At 35.2% G+C, this 16,230-nt stretch overlaps 1 protein-coding gene across 7 annotated transcripts in view; it reads left to right on the forward strand.

Annotated features, from left to right (window-relative positions):
- tox (thymocyte selection-associated high mobility group box) overlaps positions 1–16,230 on the forward strand; it is a 111,523-nt gene that overhangs the window by 65,300 nt on the left and 29,993 nt on the right. For all 7 annotated transcript variants that reach the window (XM_088642376.1, XM_088642374.1, XM_088642375.1 and 4 more), the window contains one exon: positions 9,800–10,048. In XM_088642376.1, coding sequence (XP_088498502.1) covers positions 9,800–10,048 — 249 coding nt within the window. The remainder of the gene's footprint in view (positions 1–9,799; positions 10,049–16,230) is intronic.

The following is a 16,230-nucleotide window of genomic DNA, read 5'->3' on the forward strand; positions in this document are numbered from 1 at the left end:
AATCCAGGTAGAAATCAATGCAAACGCCCCTGCATGATAATACAGCTTGTATCAAAGGCGTAATAGAAGACTTGTTTCTCCATGCATATAGTGAAGGACAGACCATGTGTGACTTGAATTAGAGTTGATGTTTTGAGGTGTGACTTCTTATGCATCTGTTAGAACGGTTGGGTACTGATGATGCTGACTTGTCAAGTGGCTCAGAAGGTAACGGTTTTAAAAATTGCAAGAAGGGCACCTTTAAATATTGGTTGTAGGCGGCACTTGAAGTGGAAGAAATCACAGGAGCCCATGAACAGCTGTTTTTTAAACAATACTGATCCGTTTAAAAGTTTAAAAACATCGCTAATCCATGGTATATGAAAGGAGGCACTATTATTTACAAAACTAGTGTTAAAGAGGAATAAGTGTCCCTGTAATTTGTGTCACAGTAGTGTAAGAAGCTATTTAGACAATAGGATATTAGATATGTTGAATTTACTTTCTTTTTAAATTGCATCTATCTTTTTTTTACATTTTGTGATTATGTAATTACATTCAATTTTCAAGAATAAAAACTCTGCAATTGGTATAGTTAATCATTTTGACTTTAGTTTGGATCAGGATATTTCTTGGTCTCAAAGAAAACTGGCCCTGCAGCAGTTGATCCTTTAGGTTCACTTTTCATATCAGTAAATGCTTTAGGGTTTATAGAAATTGCTAAGTAGTAACATACGGCAGCCTGCTGTTGTTGTAATAGTGCTGTAAGCACATACCATAATTCTATACTTGTAATTTACAGGATTAGTTGTGAATATGTTTCTGAAATCCTATAGTCCAGTGTCCTATATAATATAAATCTTGCATTGTGAGCAGTTGTGGATGCATGCTTAGTCTACACAATAATCTTATGGCCTCATTCAGTAATATACTATACTTCGATAAGGCAAGAAATTGAAACATAAATGTTTCATTTAATATTCAGCAAAATTCACTGCAGGCATTGTTACTAAGTGGAGTAAAACAAGTCGTTTGTTAAATGTTGAATATTTTACCACTTCACCCTTCTGATCCCTCCCCACCTCACTTCCTTACCCTGCCAGACTTGGCCATTAGTGAAAGCTGCCTTTATTAAAATTAAATGATGGCATGTGAGCCATAAATCTGGCAGCAAGATATGACTGTTTTTGAATATATTCTCAGAATGTTGAAATGGATTCAAGACATAACCACGGTATGTAGCTTTTTTTAACATATAAATTGAGGTACCCCACATTAACCTGAACATAAATATATCGGTTCCATTCTAAAAAATAGGCAAACAAAACACAAACGGAGACTAAATATGCAAAACGCTTTCATGTGGATTGTTCAATGCAATGTATGTTTTAGAATGGCAATTCCTTCCATTGAAATGAAAAAAAAATCACATTTTTATTTTCTTCTAATTTAGATCTTAATTGTACTTTTAATTAATCTATGCATTTGCTGATATTAGTATAAAATGGATGGTTTCATATTACATTACAAAAAAAAATATATATTGCCTTGTGGGTTTGTTTAGAGCTTTAGTGAGGAATCTGTAACTTCACAGTCAGTAGGGACTTCCCCCTGGTGTAACTGTTGTTTTCTCAGTACCCTGGGACCTAGTAAGTGTCGCATATCAGCAAATGCTGGCCAGCTCTGTCTATACTCCTGAGACTGTTGCTTTTTTGGAAATAATATGTACAAATAGATTATTTTGAATACTGAGGATAGAAACCAAAAAATATTAATAGCACTATTTATTATATAAATCTGTATATCTGTAAGTTCTGTATTCAGAGTATTCTGTGAGCATTTAGAGTAGTTTTCTCAAAAGATTTGTTTTAATATTTCTTTGTAGTATTTTCATAGTCTGGAAAACACTCACATAGGAGCAAGCACGATCTAATTACTTTAGCAGAGAATCTAAGGCTTAGAAAATAATTAGACAATGACCTTAGGATTTTCAAAGGTAAGAAAATGGAAACATCTGAACAAATGTGGGATATCGAGTATGTTGAAAGCAAGTGCTGGATATATTTTGAGGCTGCAGGAGGGTACCTCAGTGACTAGAAAAGAGGAGTGACTGTTGGGCAATGTTTGGCAGGGGCTTTAGTGACAAAGACACTTCACTTGGTGAAGTTTCAAGAGCAACAGTATCTGATGTGAAGTCAGCGTGGAACACTGAGGGAAAGATATCATCAGCACATACACCAGGATCATGGCATCAGTGCATTAATTTAAAGTGCAAGGCAAAACAAGAGAGCATTTCCCGATCAATTGACTGCAAATGTCAACCCAGCCAGTTATATCAAATATTTTCAATGTATCTCCATTTTTTTATGCTGCACTTTGAAAGCAGGGATACATAACTGTATGTGTTGAACTTTTATTAACTAATGCCTATAGAAGACCATAATGGCATGGTTTTGTTTCATTATTTTTGTTTTCTTATAGGCAAAACTATGACATAATGTTAGAGTATTTCTTGATCTGGGCAGGTTTCTGTATTCCAGGACAGATGAAAGTGAAGACAGCAAATGTTGTTGTTTTTTTTCATCTATCAAGGATACACCTGCTGTTTAAGATGCCACCTACTGGTCTTTAATTCTGTAAATTTCACTACATTTGCTGACATGACTCACATTCTTGCTGCAGTTGGCTTGAATTAGTCTCATAAACACGTAAAGAGTTGGCGATTGTGACATGAAATCGCATACTCTTAAACTTTGAAGACAAAAACTGATGTCCCTTATCACAGCACCAAGGGAGAGATTTCAAAAATTCAGTTTGACCTTAATGATCTTTGACCAAATACATGTCATAGCCCACAGAATTTGATTTATCTAGTTACTCTTAACAAAGGCTGGCAGCTCAACAAGTCCAAACTAGTTACAGAAACCAGATTAGAATGTAACATTCAAATGATTACTGTGTAGAGTCCCTGAGGTATTCATTACAGACAAAATTGCTCTTGTTGCCTTCCATACAAGCTGAGCTGCAATGGGAAATGAAAAGCTGCCTGGAAAAATAGGCCACCTAATTAAGTTAAACTACTCTAGCATTTAGCCTGACATCTTCATTACTCAAAATTAAAAAGCTGCTTCATTTTAGTGTGCAGGTTACTGTTGTTTACATTTATTTTCCTTTTAATTGGTTTTCTTTGAAATAAATCTTCCACAAAACCATACACAGAGCAGCAAGATATTAAAGGCTAGAGTAACTGCACATTAGAGTTGGAAAATGAACAGCAGAAAAATATGAGCAGCCAAAATGAAAATAGATTTGTCAAATCTTAAAGGTCTATGTTCATAAAGACAGCGTAATCACCATGTACAATTGCCGCAACAAAAACAAATGGAAAAGTACATCTGCCCTGTTAAAAAAAATATGTATATATGCATATGCACGTAGGTAAAGTCAAGTCCTAGGTGAGAAACAGCAGCTGTTGTTTCTGAGATAATTGGAAGCTGTTTGCGGTCAGGTGTCTTAATACATTTTTATCAAATTTTTTTGTTCACTTTACCCATAATGTGCTGGGCTTTTTATTTTTCAAAGCTCTATAAACACCTAAATGAAAGATGTTAATAAAGAAGATTAAATAAGAGCAATACTTAAAAGGAAATGTTTGCCTTGAGTGTGAAACAGATTTGTAAAAGAATAGGTTATAACATATTCATTGATTATTTTTCTTTTCAAGGGACAGGCATATTGGACAGTCATGTCCTGTTAGGCAAAATGAACTATTAAATTAATAAAGCTTGGATATCATAGATGGAGTTGTAGTTAGTGCTGCTGTCTCATACCTGTAGGGGATGAAAAAAGCGTTCTTTTGACGAACTGGAGCTTTTGTTTCTTTGCATATTGTTTTTACCGGGTTGGCCACTTGCCTCCCAGATTTCAAAGAATTTCCAGCTAGGTTCATTTAAATTTGTCTCTGTTTGTTTGAGTGTGTGTACCCTGCGATGGACTACTGTCCTGACTAGACTATAGCCCTGAGAGTGTTCTGTGTCACCTGGCTGCTGGCTTCCACAGCCCTTACCAGGACGACGTGGCTTTTCTGATGATGAATGGATTAATAAATAAGCATATATCTAATTAGATGCTTTTTATGTGATTAAATGTTGTTCCTGTCCATCACTGCTAATGTTAATTAATTTGGACTGCCCATACCCCATTTTATCTTTACTTGAGGATTTCATCAACAGAAAATGTAACCCGAGAAGAGCAGTATTTCAGAGCTCTTTGTTTTTCAAAGTGGGATTTACAGTAGGCCTGGATCAAATCAAAACTGTGGATCCACCTGCCCACTAGACTATAGGACTTTCCCTGTGAAGAGAAAGGATAGGGGAGAAAATTCTGTCAAGGATAAAAAACACTATCATCTAGGTTTGTTGATTTAAACATGGATGGTTTGATTTAACTTGGGCTACAAAGGCGGTCTTTGGTCTTCTGGGATAAAAATGTTAAATGAGCATTCATGTTACTTGAGTGTTAGGGTTCCCTTGATTTCTGGATCACTGAAAAAGGTTTTAAAAATCAGGGTGTGAAAATAGGCTCTTGAAGTTACTTGGCAAGCCAGGTAATAATAATCCAAATGAGCAATATGACTTGAGCTAAAAACTACAGTTTAGAATTTAGCCACCAGAAATCACCGCTCTTTATTGTACTTCAAAGAAGACAAATAGAGCAATGAATTTTGTAGCCTGTTAAACAATGAAATCTTATCACATAAATTTCACTGCAGGTGACAAAATTGTCTCTTTCAGGTGATAAATGCTTATGAGTCACTCTGCTCTAGGTCACCTTTCCTTACCTTAACTCACTGTGTTAAACATTACCAGTGAAGTTAATGGGATTTTCAAGATCTGAGATTGGTTTTAGAATATTGTCTTTGTTTTAATTACTTTTATTACTTTGTGCACTATGTGCCGGTACTTTAAAGGTTAGTAGGAAAAAAAAGATTCTAATTTGAAAGTAAACATTTAATTAACCTTTTCTCCTTTTTACTATGTCTTGAACCTTGTGTAATGTGGAAAGTTAAAAATGGACATATGTCAATTCTGCTACTTTTTATCATTAATAGGGGATCTAAAGCCAAATTATTATTTCTTCTGAGTAAATTATATTTTCATTTGGCCTTCAGTGTTATATTTAGAATCTAATGAAGCACGATGGGTTACAGACCAAAGAAACAAGAAATATAATTTGTGATAGTGTACTGAATTAGCTGCAGCTAAGTGCATTGAAATGAGATGTGCATATCATTAGAGTGTTTTAAAATAGCTAAAACATGTTTTAAAAATGTACTGCTCACATTAGTTTAATAATATTAGAATTGATTACTTTGTTTTTAATGGATGATGTATGGCTTGCACCTACTGTATTCTTTTTCAAAGCTCACAGTATGCCTATTGACCTGAATGAGAAAAAAAAATATATATATATCTTCCGTAGCTTAGTGCCTCCAATTTGTTTTATTAGGTCATATTCATATCACAACCCATTTCTGGGAGTGGTTACTTTGAAAGAAATAAAAAAAAACAACAGGTGCATGTTTGCCTTAAATTTAGTACACTTGAAAATGAATCATATATCTAAAAAGGAGAGGAAATAAATAGTTTGTGTATAGACAAACACACAAACCTCTAGTTCTAATCCAGGTTTAGAACTAGAAGTTGACAGGTCTCAGGAGAATACACCAGAGAGACAGTGGTACTGTGAATGGAAGGCCAATAACTAGTTAGGGATTCCAAGGATGATAATTGCTATCATTTCTGGCAAAATTAAGTAAAACTATGTTCAACAAATAGATCTGTAATAATTACTGTATGGTGTATAGTCTGAAGACTTCTTTGGTAGTAGCACTGAGCTTGTCTGGTTTTACTCGGGGCTCATTAATTTAAAATCATGTTTGAGTTCATTTGGTAATCAATATTTCTGTCGCAAATATTGTAGTACAGCATAGATACAGTATTGGAAACAATAATGGTAACCAAGAAAGTGTTGTGACACTGCCTGGGGTGTGGTGCAGTAGCAGGCATCTTTTTATAGGAGAAATGTCAGGAAACAGACACACGTATACAGCCATATGTAGTGAAACTGCATTTTAACATATGTTGCATATATGTTTTGAATGGCACCTGTTTAAATTAGCATATTATTACATTTTTATTTGGCAACTGCATATATGTATTTTGTAGGAAATGAACAGGCATTTTTACTTATTTTTATTATTTGTTATTTGTGGGTTTGCAATATTGAAATTATATGTTAGAGCACCACAAACAAAAAAAGACATGTTTGTTAAACTATTTACTGTGTTTTCAGTTTTAGTTTAGTACCGTATTTAACCAGCAGCCATATCACCCTGCAACTCACAACTGGCAACCCACTGAAGCTAAGCAGGTGTGAGCCTGGTCAGTACCTGGATGGGCGACCTCCTGGGAAAAACTAAGGTTGCTGCTGGAAGAGGTGTTAGTGGGGCCAGCAGGGGGTGCTCACCCTGCGGTCTATGTGGGTCCTAATGCCCCAGTATAGTGATGGGGACACTATACTGTAAACAGGCGCCGTCCTTTGGATGAGATGTAAAACCGAGGTCCTGACTCTCTGTGGTCATTAAAAATCTCGAAATGTCTCGAAAAGAGTAGGGGTGTAACCCCTAAACTTCCCATTGGCCCTTACCAATCATGGCCTCCTAATGATCCCCCTCTATGAATTGGCTACATTACTCTGCTCTCCTCCCCACTGATATCTGATGTGTGGTGAGCGTTCTGGTGCACTATGGCTGCCGTCGCATCATCCAGGTGGATCCTGCACATTGGTGGTGGTGGAGGGGAGTCCCCATTACCTGTGAAGCGCTTTGAGTGGAGTGTCTAGAAAAGTGTGTGTGTAAGCAATTATTATTATTATATTTATAGGTTCTAGTCTTCAGGGCCATTTTTCATAATCGGCAGCAAAGTCAAGTGTCCCTTTCATATTTGTGACATGCGTTGTTTCTACAGTTCCATTATCCTTGTAATATTCAAAAGACAATAACATCTCAGCAAGACTCCTTGGGCGTCTTGAAAGATGTCGCGGGAGGATTGCATTATGCTTGAAATAACTATATTGTGTCAGGAGGTTACCCATCCCTAACTTGAACTTGAACTTGAACTTTATTGCCATATGTAACCGGTACTGGCACAATGGAATTCTTACTTACAGAAAGTCTCTCGATTGTAAAACAAGTGTAAAAAACAAGACAAAGTTGCAACTTTGTACCTGTTGTATCATACTGTTGTACCCTAGTGTATCATACTAGGGCAAACACATTCTGATTATCTCTGTTAGTGATTTGTTTTATTTTATATCAAATCAGGCTTATGTAGATAGTCTTAAACCCCACTGTAACGTTTGGATGCAGGTTATGAGATGAGGGTTTTGCTCTTATGGGCTGGTTCTGAGGTTTCTTGTGTGGCATGGTGTATTGTGTGAATAGCTGGGGTACGAAATAGTGAAGGATTTCAAGTATAACAAGTGCTGGAACTGTACACACAATTTTTGGGTCAAGATGGTATAAATACCGGGGGTTTGGACTGAATTTTGGTAGCAGCCCTGCAACAGCTAACAGCAAGCGAGTGATCGTTGTGAATTCCCCGGTATGTTTTTTTTTTTCAATTATTCAGATTAATTCCTTTCAACGAGTATGATAACTAGTGTAAACTAAGGGGTGTTTGTGGTTGTAAGGTAATAGGTTCAGTATCTACCTCCTTGGCATTTGAGGAAATCATGTCTTTAAGTGTAATGAAAAATAAGCACTCTATAAATGCCCCTATTTACTCACACATGCACAAACAAAACAAATTTCATGCCAGTTACCCTGTGAAGATTCATTTTCAATACATTCTGTGCTGTGATAACACCTGAGCCTAAAGTTACTATTCATAATTTAACAATGTGCAAATGGATGCCTTTTATTTTGTTTTTACTTTCCCGCAGTGTGATCTACAAAAGCTCTGTTACCAGCTTCAGCTTTTACATTCAGGTGGCTGATTCTCAGAACAAATAAGAAAGGCTTTATTTTATACACGCTATACCTTTAGGTTTCAAAAGTCTTTCGGGAAGACAAGATTACAGGAGCAGCCTGCCGTGAGGACTGTTGTTTGAAAAAGTAGCAGAATGAGTGGTTTGCAAATCCTTGGGGTTAATGTTAGACCATGTATTTAATTCACATAAAATAAACTGGCAATAAACAGGTGCGCTGGCAATAGTTTCATTTTGACTCTCGTGACTCTGCTATGCTGTTATGTTAGGTTTGTTAACGAAGCCACTTGCTTTAAACATTTTCTTCAGAGTTTAAATTTTGTTAATTTTCTTTTAAATTTATTTTAAAACGTGTACATCATCCCTGGCCGTTTTTTTAGAGCAGATGAACTTACACACCGCACTATTTCTTAATGACTTTGACAAACGTCTAATATTTAAACGTTGAAATGCCTCAAACTTTTATTAATGTTCAACATATCTTATTTGTGGCAGAGCCTTTTCTCACCTTTTTCGGCTTCTACAAAATCAAGCATGCATGGCAAAAACCATCGTTTGTGTGGAAACATTTTAACATTTTGGAACATGATGACATTCCTTCAAATTGCTTAGTAAATTACACTGTGGCTTTTAAAAGGAGGTATGGCTGGGTATGTCTGAAGTTAAATAAAACCCCAAAGCAGTATTAATACAGTGCTGATGCACATTTTCATAGAAAAATCACTTTTTTATTGTCCATTACTGCAACCTTTTGCTGTTTTAGAGCAGGTGCTGTGAAGTATTGCTCACTGCTGGGAAGTGCTTGAACAGATTTTCATGGTCTTAACACTTTCAATAGCAGTAATCAATGCCACTCAGCCTAATCTCAGAAAAGTATTATCTTTTAGTGAACCATTACTTTTCTGAACAATCTCATTCTAAAGAGTGTTCAAGCTTCAGTTGCAGCCCTGGATTTCTATTAAGTGACTGAAGGTCATGGGTGTAAAGAATACAGAAGTAAAAATATACTGTAAGATACTATTGTCAACCAATTTAATACATAGTAAATAGTAAGTGTGTTAGGCCTTTTAAGACAGTTTGTCAGTGAGATATTCTTTTTTCTGACTCAATGTAAAGAACTTATGCTGGATGCAAAGTATGCTGTCCCAAACTAAATCAGACATCTGTGACAAAACACAACCATAGATACAAATTAATAATAAGATGAGTTGGCTGTTACAAAGGGAATAAATCTGAGCTTCATTAAAAACATGATTGTGACCTTTTAAGGAAACAGTTGGGCTTGAATTTTGGATTAAATTCTTTCGTTAATTGCTTTAACTGGCTGTGTTACAGAATGGCTTGCTTCTTGTATGAGCAAAAACTGTTATGTAGGCGGTGGGAAAAAAAACTAATTAATTTTTGTATCATATACATCTGCAGGGTTTGGATCACAACAGAACTTTCAAAGTTAATGTTTAATGAACAGCGTGTCAATTGGGCATCATGAAGTGGTATTTTGTAAGGAAATGTTCTTTATTGACTATTACGCATTTCTGAACATATGTGCCAATAATGTGCCAATAATAAAAAAAACAGGAAAAATACTATTTGTAAAGGTTCAAGAAAGTTTTTCTTTCATATTTGATTTGTTTATTATTCAGTTATATATTATATCTATGAATCTATAAAGATATAGATCACAACTGTGAAATAATTGTTGTTATTAAACAGTGAGGCTGCAGTTGCTGAATTCTGTTTTCCTATCTTTTTGTTCCATTTCTCTAATTAGTCTTACCCTGTGCCCAGCCTTGGTGACGAAGACTTCAACATTCCTCCCATCACACCTCCTACACTGCCCGATCACACACTCGTCCACATGCCACATGAGCCAGAATCCGGAGGGTATCCTTCTCTTTGCACCTCAGTTTCCCAAAACGGACTGCTTCCATTCCATCCCCAGAACATGGACCTTCCAGCCATCACTGTGTCCAACATGCTGAGCCAAGATGGAGCCCTGCTGTCCAACTCCCTGTCTATGGTAAGTCCCCATCACAGAATCAAAATGACAAAATGATGTTTAATGTGTTAGGATCGAGCGTCTGGTGTGAATATAACCAGCTCCAGTCTAGTTAGAGAAAAGGAAAATTGGTTACCTTGCTCAAGGTAATATTTTTCATTGTAGTTTCCATGATTTTGGCTAGCCACATATGTTTGGTGGTTAAAAGCTGTGAACTGTACAGTATTGTAACATGTGATACCTTTGCACGTGCTCCACCATTCCTTTTAATATAATGGAATCATTTCATGAAGTTGTGATCACCAAATTAGTTTTTATTGTTGAATAGTTGGTATTATTATAAGTATTTTAAAATGAGAACCATTTTGAACCAGGACAAATCATAAGAAGCCAATGACTTTTTAAAGAAAATTACTGGAAAAATATGTGCAAGAAACTTAATTTTGTTACAAATACAGTATGACATACCTCTATTCCACGGTGCTGACTTGATGTAGCAGAGACTGCCATTAGATGACAGTTCATTTTGTCACCAAGAGAAACACAGCTCATCTAAAATGATGTCCTACCAGTGAAATGTGCACATTTGTACAGTTATATAAAATGTCATGTTTTGATCATCCTATTCAAGTCAATATGGCATTATATCTTTTCAGGAACCACTTGTCATCCAAACATTTGCCATATTCTTTTAGAGTATAGTTATATGACTTCTCTGATAGGCTGAATGAATGCTTTCTATTGCACTGTTGTTTATTGTCGATATGCTGAAAGAGTATATAATTTCCTTTGTGCAAGTAGCCACACACACACAATAATTAGATAGTTTTTGTTCTGCAAATATATGCCTTTAAGAGGTTGAAGAGCAGAACCTCTTTTATGATGTTATATGTTTACCACATTTCCAAAAGTACAAATGCATGTATACACATAAGTATCTGATGTGAATTCAAAAATACAGCTTCCTAATTGGCAATATAGTATTTTCCGCATTGTGATTGTAGTTAGTCATTTAAGTACTTGGGTTTACATTCTGTAATAAGGAGACTTCATGATCCATTTTTTAAAATTAAAGACAGTTTAGGATTTAAAAGTTACTGCAGAAGTATCAGACATGATTGTGACAAGCCATCACAAAACCCTAAATAACGTTATACACATTAGTTTGCATTATAAAACATGGGACCCTAATACAATTCCAAGCAAATTCTATATTTCATTTTTGTTAATAGTTTTTATTTTGTTCAGTTCACATTTTTATTTGATATTTTTTATATTTGCTTCATATTGCATTAATAAATGTACACCTGCAATTTGATACTCTGCTTCTGAGTATTGGTACCGTTAACATCCAACAGAGACATTAATTTATTGAGCTGTTTTTTAATAAGCTTGACCATATTGATAACTCTGCTAAGTGTCTAAATTGTCCACATGTGCTTTTGGCTGTGAGCGTGCCCTGCAGTGAGCTGGTGTCCTGTGTAGGCTGTGGTTCAGCCCTACACTTGATTTCAGGTTGCCTATAGCCCTTACCAGGAATAAACAGCTATGAGATAATGGTTAGAACTGAAACCCATTTTTTTTTTAATTCTTGCAAGTGGTAATTAACATTTCTAATGAATTGCTTTAAGACACAAGCTGTGAGTGCTTCTTACTGTTAATGGCATCGTACAAAGTACTCTCATCCTCTGTCCTAAATTAATTAATCCATTGAAAATGTTAACTAACCACTCGCTAAGTTTATTGTGTTTAATAAATTCTGAGTTAAAGTTATATTTGAAGAGTTAATACTTTTAAAATCTGGTGACCACATTCTGTTATAGATGCTTTATACAGTTATAATTTGGTTATTTGGCACAAATTAAGTGTTTAAGTGTCAACAGATCATAGGCCTGAGAATTAGTGAAGGCTATAAAATATAAAAGGCTATAAAATGCAGACTCTTATTTACTCAAAATTATTTTTGTGATGTATTAATTTGACAGAACTGTCAGTTTTCTGCGTTATCCTATAAGGAGGTTTACATACAGTTACTTTATTTCTTTAATTCTTAATCTATATGCTAGCTGTGTTCAAGTGTTTAAAATTTAGCACAGACACTGTCATTTTGGAAGAATCCACCAACATCAGAGTTCATCTGTTTGGATGAGGTGTGCTTGGAGGTTTATTGCAGGAGTAATTTCTTAAAAAATCCAGTTGGCAGCAAGTGAAAGAAAAAGATATAACAATGCTGAGCATGTCTTCCAATGTAATAATCCTAGAAACGCAAATTATTTACTTGACAAGACTGCAGCTCACCATCTGAACGGAATGGCTATTTTAGATAGTTATATAGTTTGATGTCCTTCTTTCACACATATATTTTATCTTATCTTATTATCCCAATGAAATGTATTGAAATGTTGTTATTGTGAAGGGTACTGTTAAAAATCCAGAAGGTTATTTTGAAATTTAAGTTGAATACCTAATCTTTTTTTTATAAAGATTCATAAGCAACTAAAAAGTACCTGTTATAAAAGTTTGTTTTTTTTTTAATGTGAATATCTACCAAAATTCAGTTTTATAAAATTTAATGAAAAAGAGTTTGCTGTTTTTTATAATCCTATTTTGGATTATGGTAGGGATGGAACTGGGGTTTTCTGTGTTTTCTAGTGACACATCAATATTTTAAAGAGTATAAGATGAAAGCATAAAAAGAACTCAGTTGTACCTACAGCCCATTATTCTACAAACTGCTGTAATCTGTCTTCCTATGTCCTGTCCCATGTGAATACAGCTTGTCTATGTAGGTGTACTGTGTGTTTTTGATAGAATACACTTCCAGTCCATGTCTGGAGGAAGTGAATTGCAAAGTGATAGTTTTGAGGTGGGGTTTTTTGTATCAAACCAATAGCATTGAGGAAAAACATGTCCAGATTTAATGCAAATTGCAGGCATCCCCACCTTCTTTTTGTCACATCCTTCATTAAGAATAATACAAATTGGAATACATCACTTATTTTGGTTGTTATATATAACCAAGTAATATACAATGGATTCGAGTTTTGTTATGGTTAGATCATGAAAGAGAAGAAATGACAGCAAACTCATGAATGTGTCATTTGCCTTTTGAGGTTTTGAGGGGTATTCCCTTTTAAAGAAGGAAAAAATACTCTCGTTTTAATTTCAGATGTCTGATTTTGGATGTTGTCAGGGGATAAACCATTCATTTGTTCCTCATCATTTTATCAGAATCCGTTGGTTATTTCAGATTGTTTTCATGCAAAACAGAAGGAAAGGGAACTGGAGAATTTTAAAAGATTTCTGCATGTGTGGGGAAAAAATCATGCATAGAAAGTGGCGAAAAACAGTTTTTTTTTAACCAAATCAGGTTTTATTAAAATAATTGCATCTTGAGCGACTTTACTGGTGGGGAACTTAAAGTTGTAATCAGTTTTCCCAGTGTGCATCAGGTTCTGTAAATAGTTCTGTGTGAATTGTTGCACTTAAGTAAACGTTGACAAGAGCATTTCTTTCAAGTAGGTATGTGGTAAATTAGCACTGATGGAAACGATAAGAATCTACTTTCCACCTGTTTTAAGGTCTTTTTCTTTTACTGTCCAGAGAAACTCTACTAGTGTTTTATAGTCTCCCATCTCTGATTCACAGCCTGAGTCCTCACCGACTGTGGTTTCCACAACTTTTCAATCTTTCATGTCAGCCTACTGTACTGTACCTCCCTTCGCGTCTTTGCTGCCACTCTTGCTCAAAAAGACTTTCTATCCACCCTTCTTAACTGTCTCTTTTCCAGACATCCATTCCTAAACTGTGGAGCAAGATACCCACAAAACGGTGCACTCCCTAACCAGAGTTTGGAATTTGCACAAGAGTCATCCATTTACACCTGACAGTTTACACATGACCACTCAGCTCTGGATCAACTGCATCCTTCAATAAGGCTTACACTGTTTGGCACTAATGTTTATAAATCTGGTAATATAACTTGCAGTTATTCACTGTAAACATGAGCTACAATACATACCTGCGAAGTATTTACATTTGCTGCACCTTTATCTACACTGTCTTTCTGTTTTCATTTTTATGTGGCATTTACAGCCTGTGCTGACCCCAGTTCCATTTAATTTCATGATTGATCTTTATCTTAGCATTTAATGTACATTTTCAATAATGTCATTCACTTATCATAGGGAATCTGCTTAACAAATACACAATAATAAAAATAGTTTACAGTGATAGATAGCTAAAGGGAATCTCTATTTTTACCTCTGTATGCCAGTAACTCATTCTTTTAGACTGTATTCACTTATATGAATGCCTACATATTATTTATATATTATACTCCATCTTTAAGATACTCCATCTTAACAATTTTCTTTTTTATTCAATCAGTTTTATCAGAGTAACATATTAGTACTGTAACTTCTTTGTAATTCTCTTTTTATGGACAGAGGGAATTGAATAAGAGTTTCACTGTAGCAACTGGACATTATATTTTTGAGGTCAAGTTCTAATCTTGGTGTGGATTTCATTTTTCATTTGATAAAATTAGAAAAAGAGGGTTTTCTCCATGCACACAGTGCCCCATGCCTTTCAGGTCTGGTCTGGTCTCTCACACCACTTGCTGTGCCATGACTCGAATGACTGTTTCCATTGATACCAGAATATTTAAACATTTGTTTCTTGTGCACAAAGCCGCCAGTGTGCAAAAGGTTGAAGGAAATGGGCAGCCCTTGGAAAGTGTGCTGATATATAAAACTCCCAAGTTTCAGATCCACTTAAGTGTGTCGAATGACTGCATATTTGTTGTTGCAGCATCAGTATTAGAATATATATTAAATATACAGGAACAAGTAGCCATTGTAAAGTTGATTAAGGCACAGGTACTGTATGTCATCATAAAGTGTTAGGCTTATCACATTAAAAAATATCTATACTTTCCCATATACCAAGAAAACCTCAACAACTCAAATTACCAATCCATTTCTTGATAGCTTCTTTTCTTTGCTAGAGACTTCTTGCCTGCCTTGTAAGTATTCGGCATGCAATTTGATATTTGCTGGTCATTAGAATTTTTGATATAATTTGGGTGTTAAAGTATATGTTATTGATACGTGTTGTTGTGTTTTGGGGCTGGGAGTATGGAGCAGTAGTTGTACTTAACATTAGGGTTAATTAGTTTTCACAATTAGCAACTACTTTCTTTAACAATAGATAAAAAAGAATAATTAAAAAAATACCCTTTTGACACATAATACTGGCCTAAAGAATATCCATGTTAATCTGGTCTTTCAACTTTCAACTGACCAGCAGAGGAACATGTTATGTAACGGAACAATTTAAATCTGAATGGTTTAGGTTTCCTGAGGGTAATGGAATTTTTAATGCCGAAGAAACGAAACTTATAGAGTCAGGGTTTTGTTTTACTTGAAAGAGCACAATTATGGTTTTTATATCATACAACATGACTAATCTGTTTGCCACAGTGTAATTTATGAGACCCCGAAAGAAAAACACAAAAAAAATTCTACTCAAACAGAAACTTAACATGGGAAAGTGATCATTTGCTTTTTTTAAATAAATTTCATTTGATTTCCAATAAAAACACATGCTATTTAAAATTTATGAGTCAGTATTAGGCAAAGAAAAAAAAAAGAACTTTCCTGCATAATTGATGCAAAATAAGAAATGTGGTATAAACATTTTTATAATCAGACCCTTGAAGTTACACAGGGAAGGACATAGTTATAGAAATAGTTTGTGAAATTAAAAGTGAACATCATCACTTAATGAATCCAAAGTTCACAAGAGACAAAAGAATGAATGTACTTTATAATAAGAAAAGGCCCATTCCCTTTCCATCCACCTTGGTCTGTATAGCAGTGTGATCCAGTCCTGTTTAGAGGATGATTGAACATCCTAAGCACCAAATAAAAGCAGGCAAAAATTATACAAATTATACCTCCTGGTCACATTGCAGCACAACAGAGGTCCAAAGTACACAGCCAAGTACTGTATTGGGACTGGCTGTTGTACTCACCGACCTGAATCCAACTGGAGTGTTAGAGGTACAGAGCATTTAGTTACACAAGAGCCCACTAATTTCAACAGAGTACAGTAGGGAAATGTATACAGGAAATACAACAGCAATGTGCCCAGAACCCTCCACAATTTAATACATGTTAAAGGAGAATGTGTTAAGTACT

This window comes from Lepisosteus platostomus, chromosome 8 (genome assembly GCF_059453375.1).
Source record: "Lepisosteus platostomus isolate fLepPlt1 chromosome 8, fLepPlt1.hap1, whole genome shotgun sequence".
Classification (NCBI taxonomy): Eukaryota; Metazoa; Chordata; class Actinopteri; order Semionotiformes; family Lepisosteidae; genus Lepisosteus; species Lepisosteus platostomus.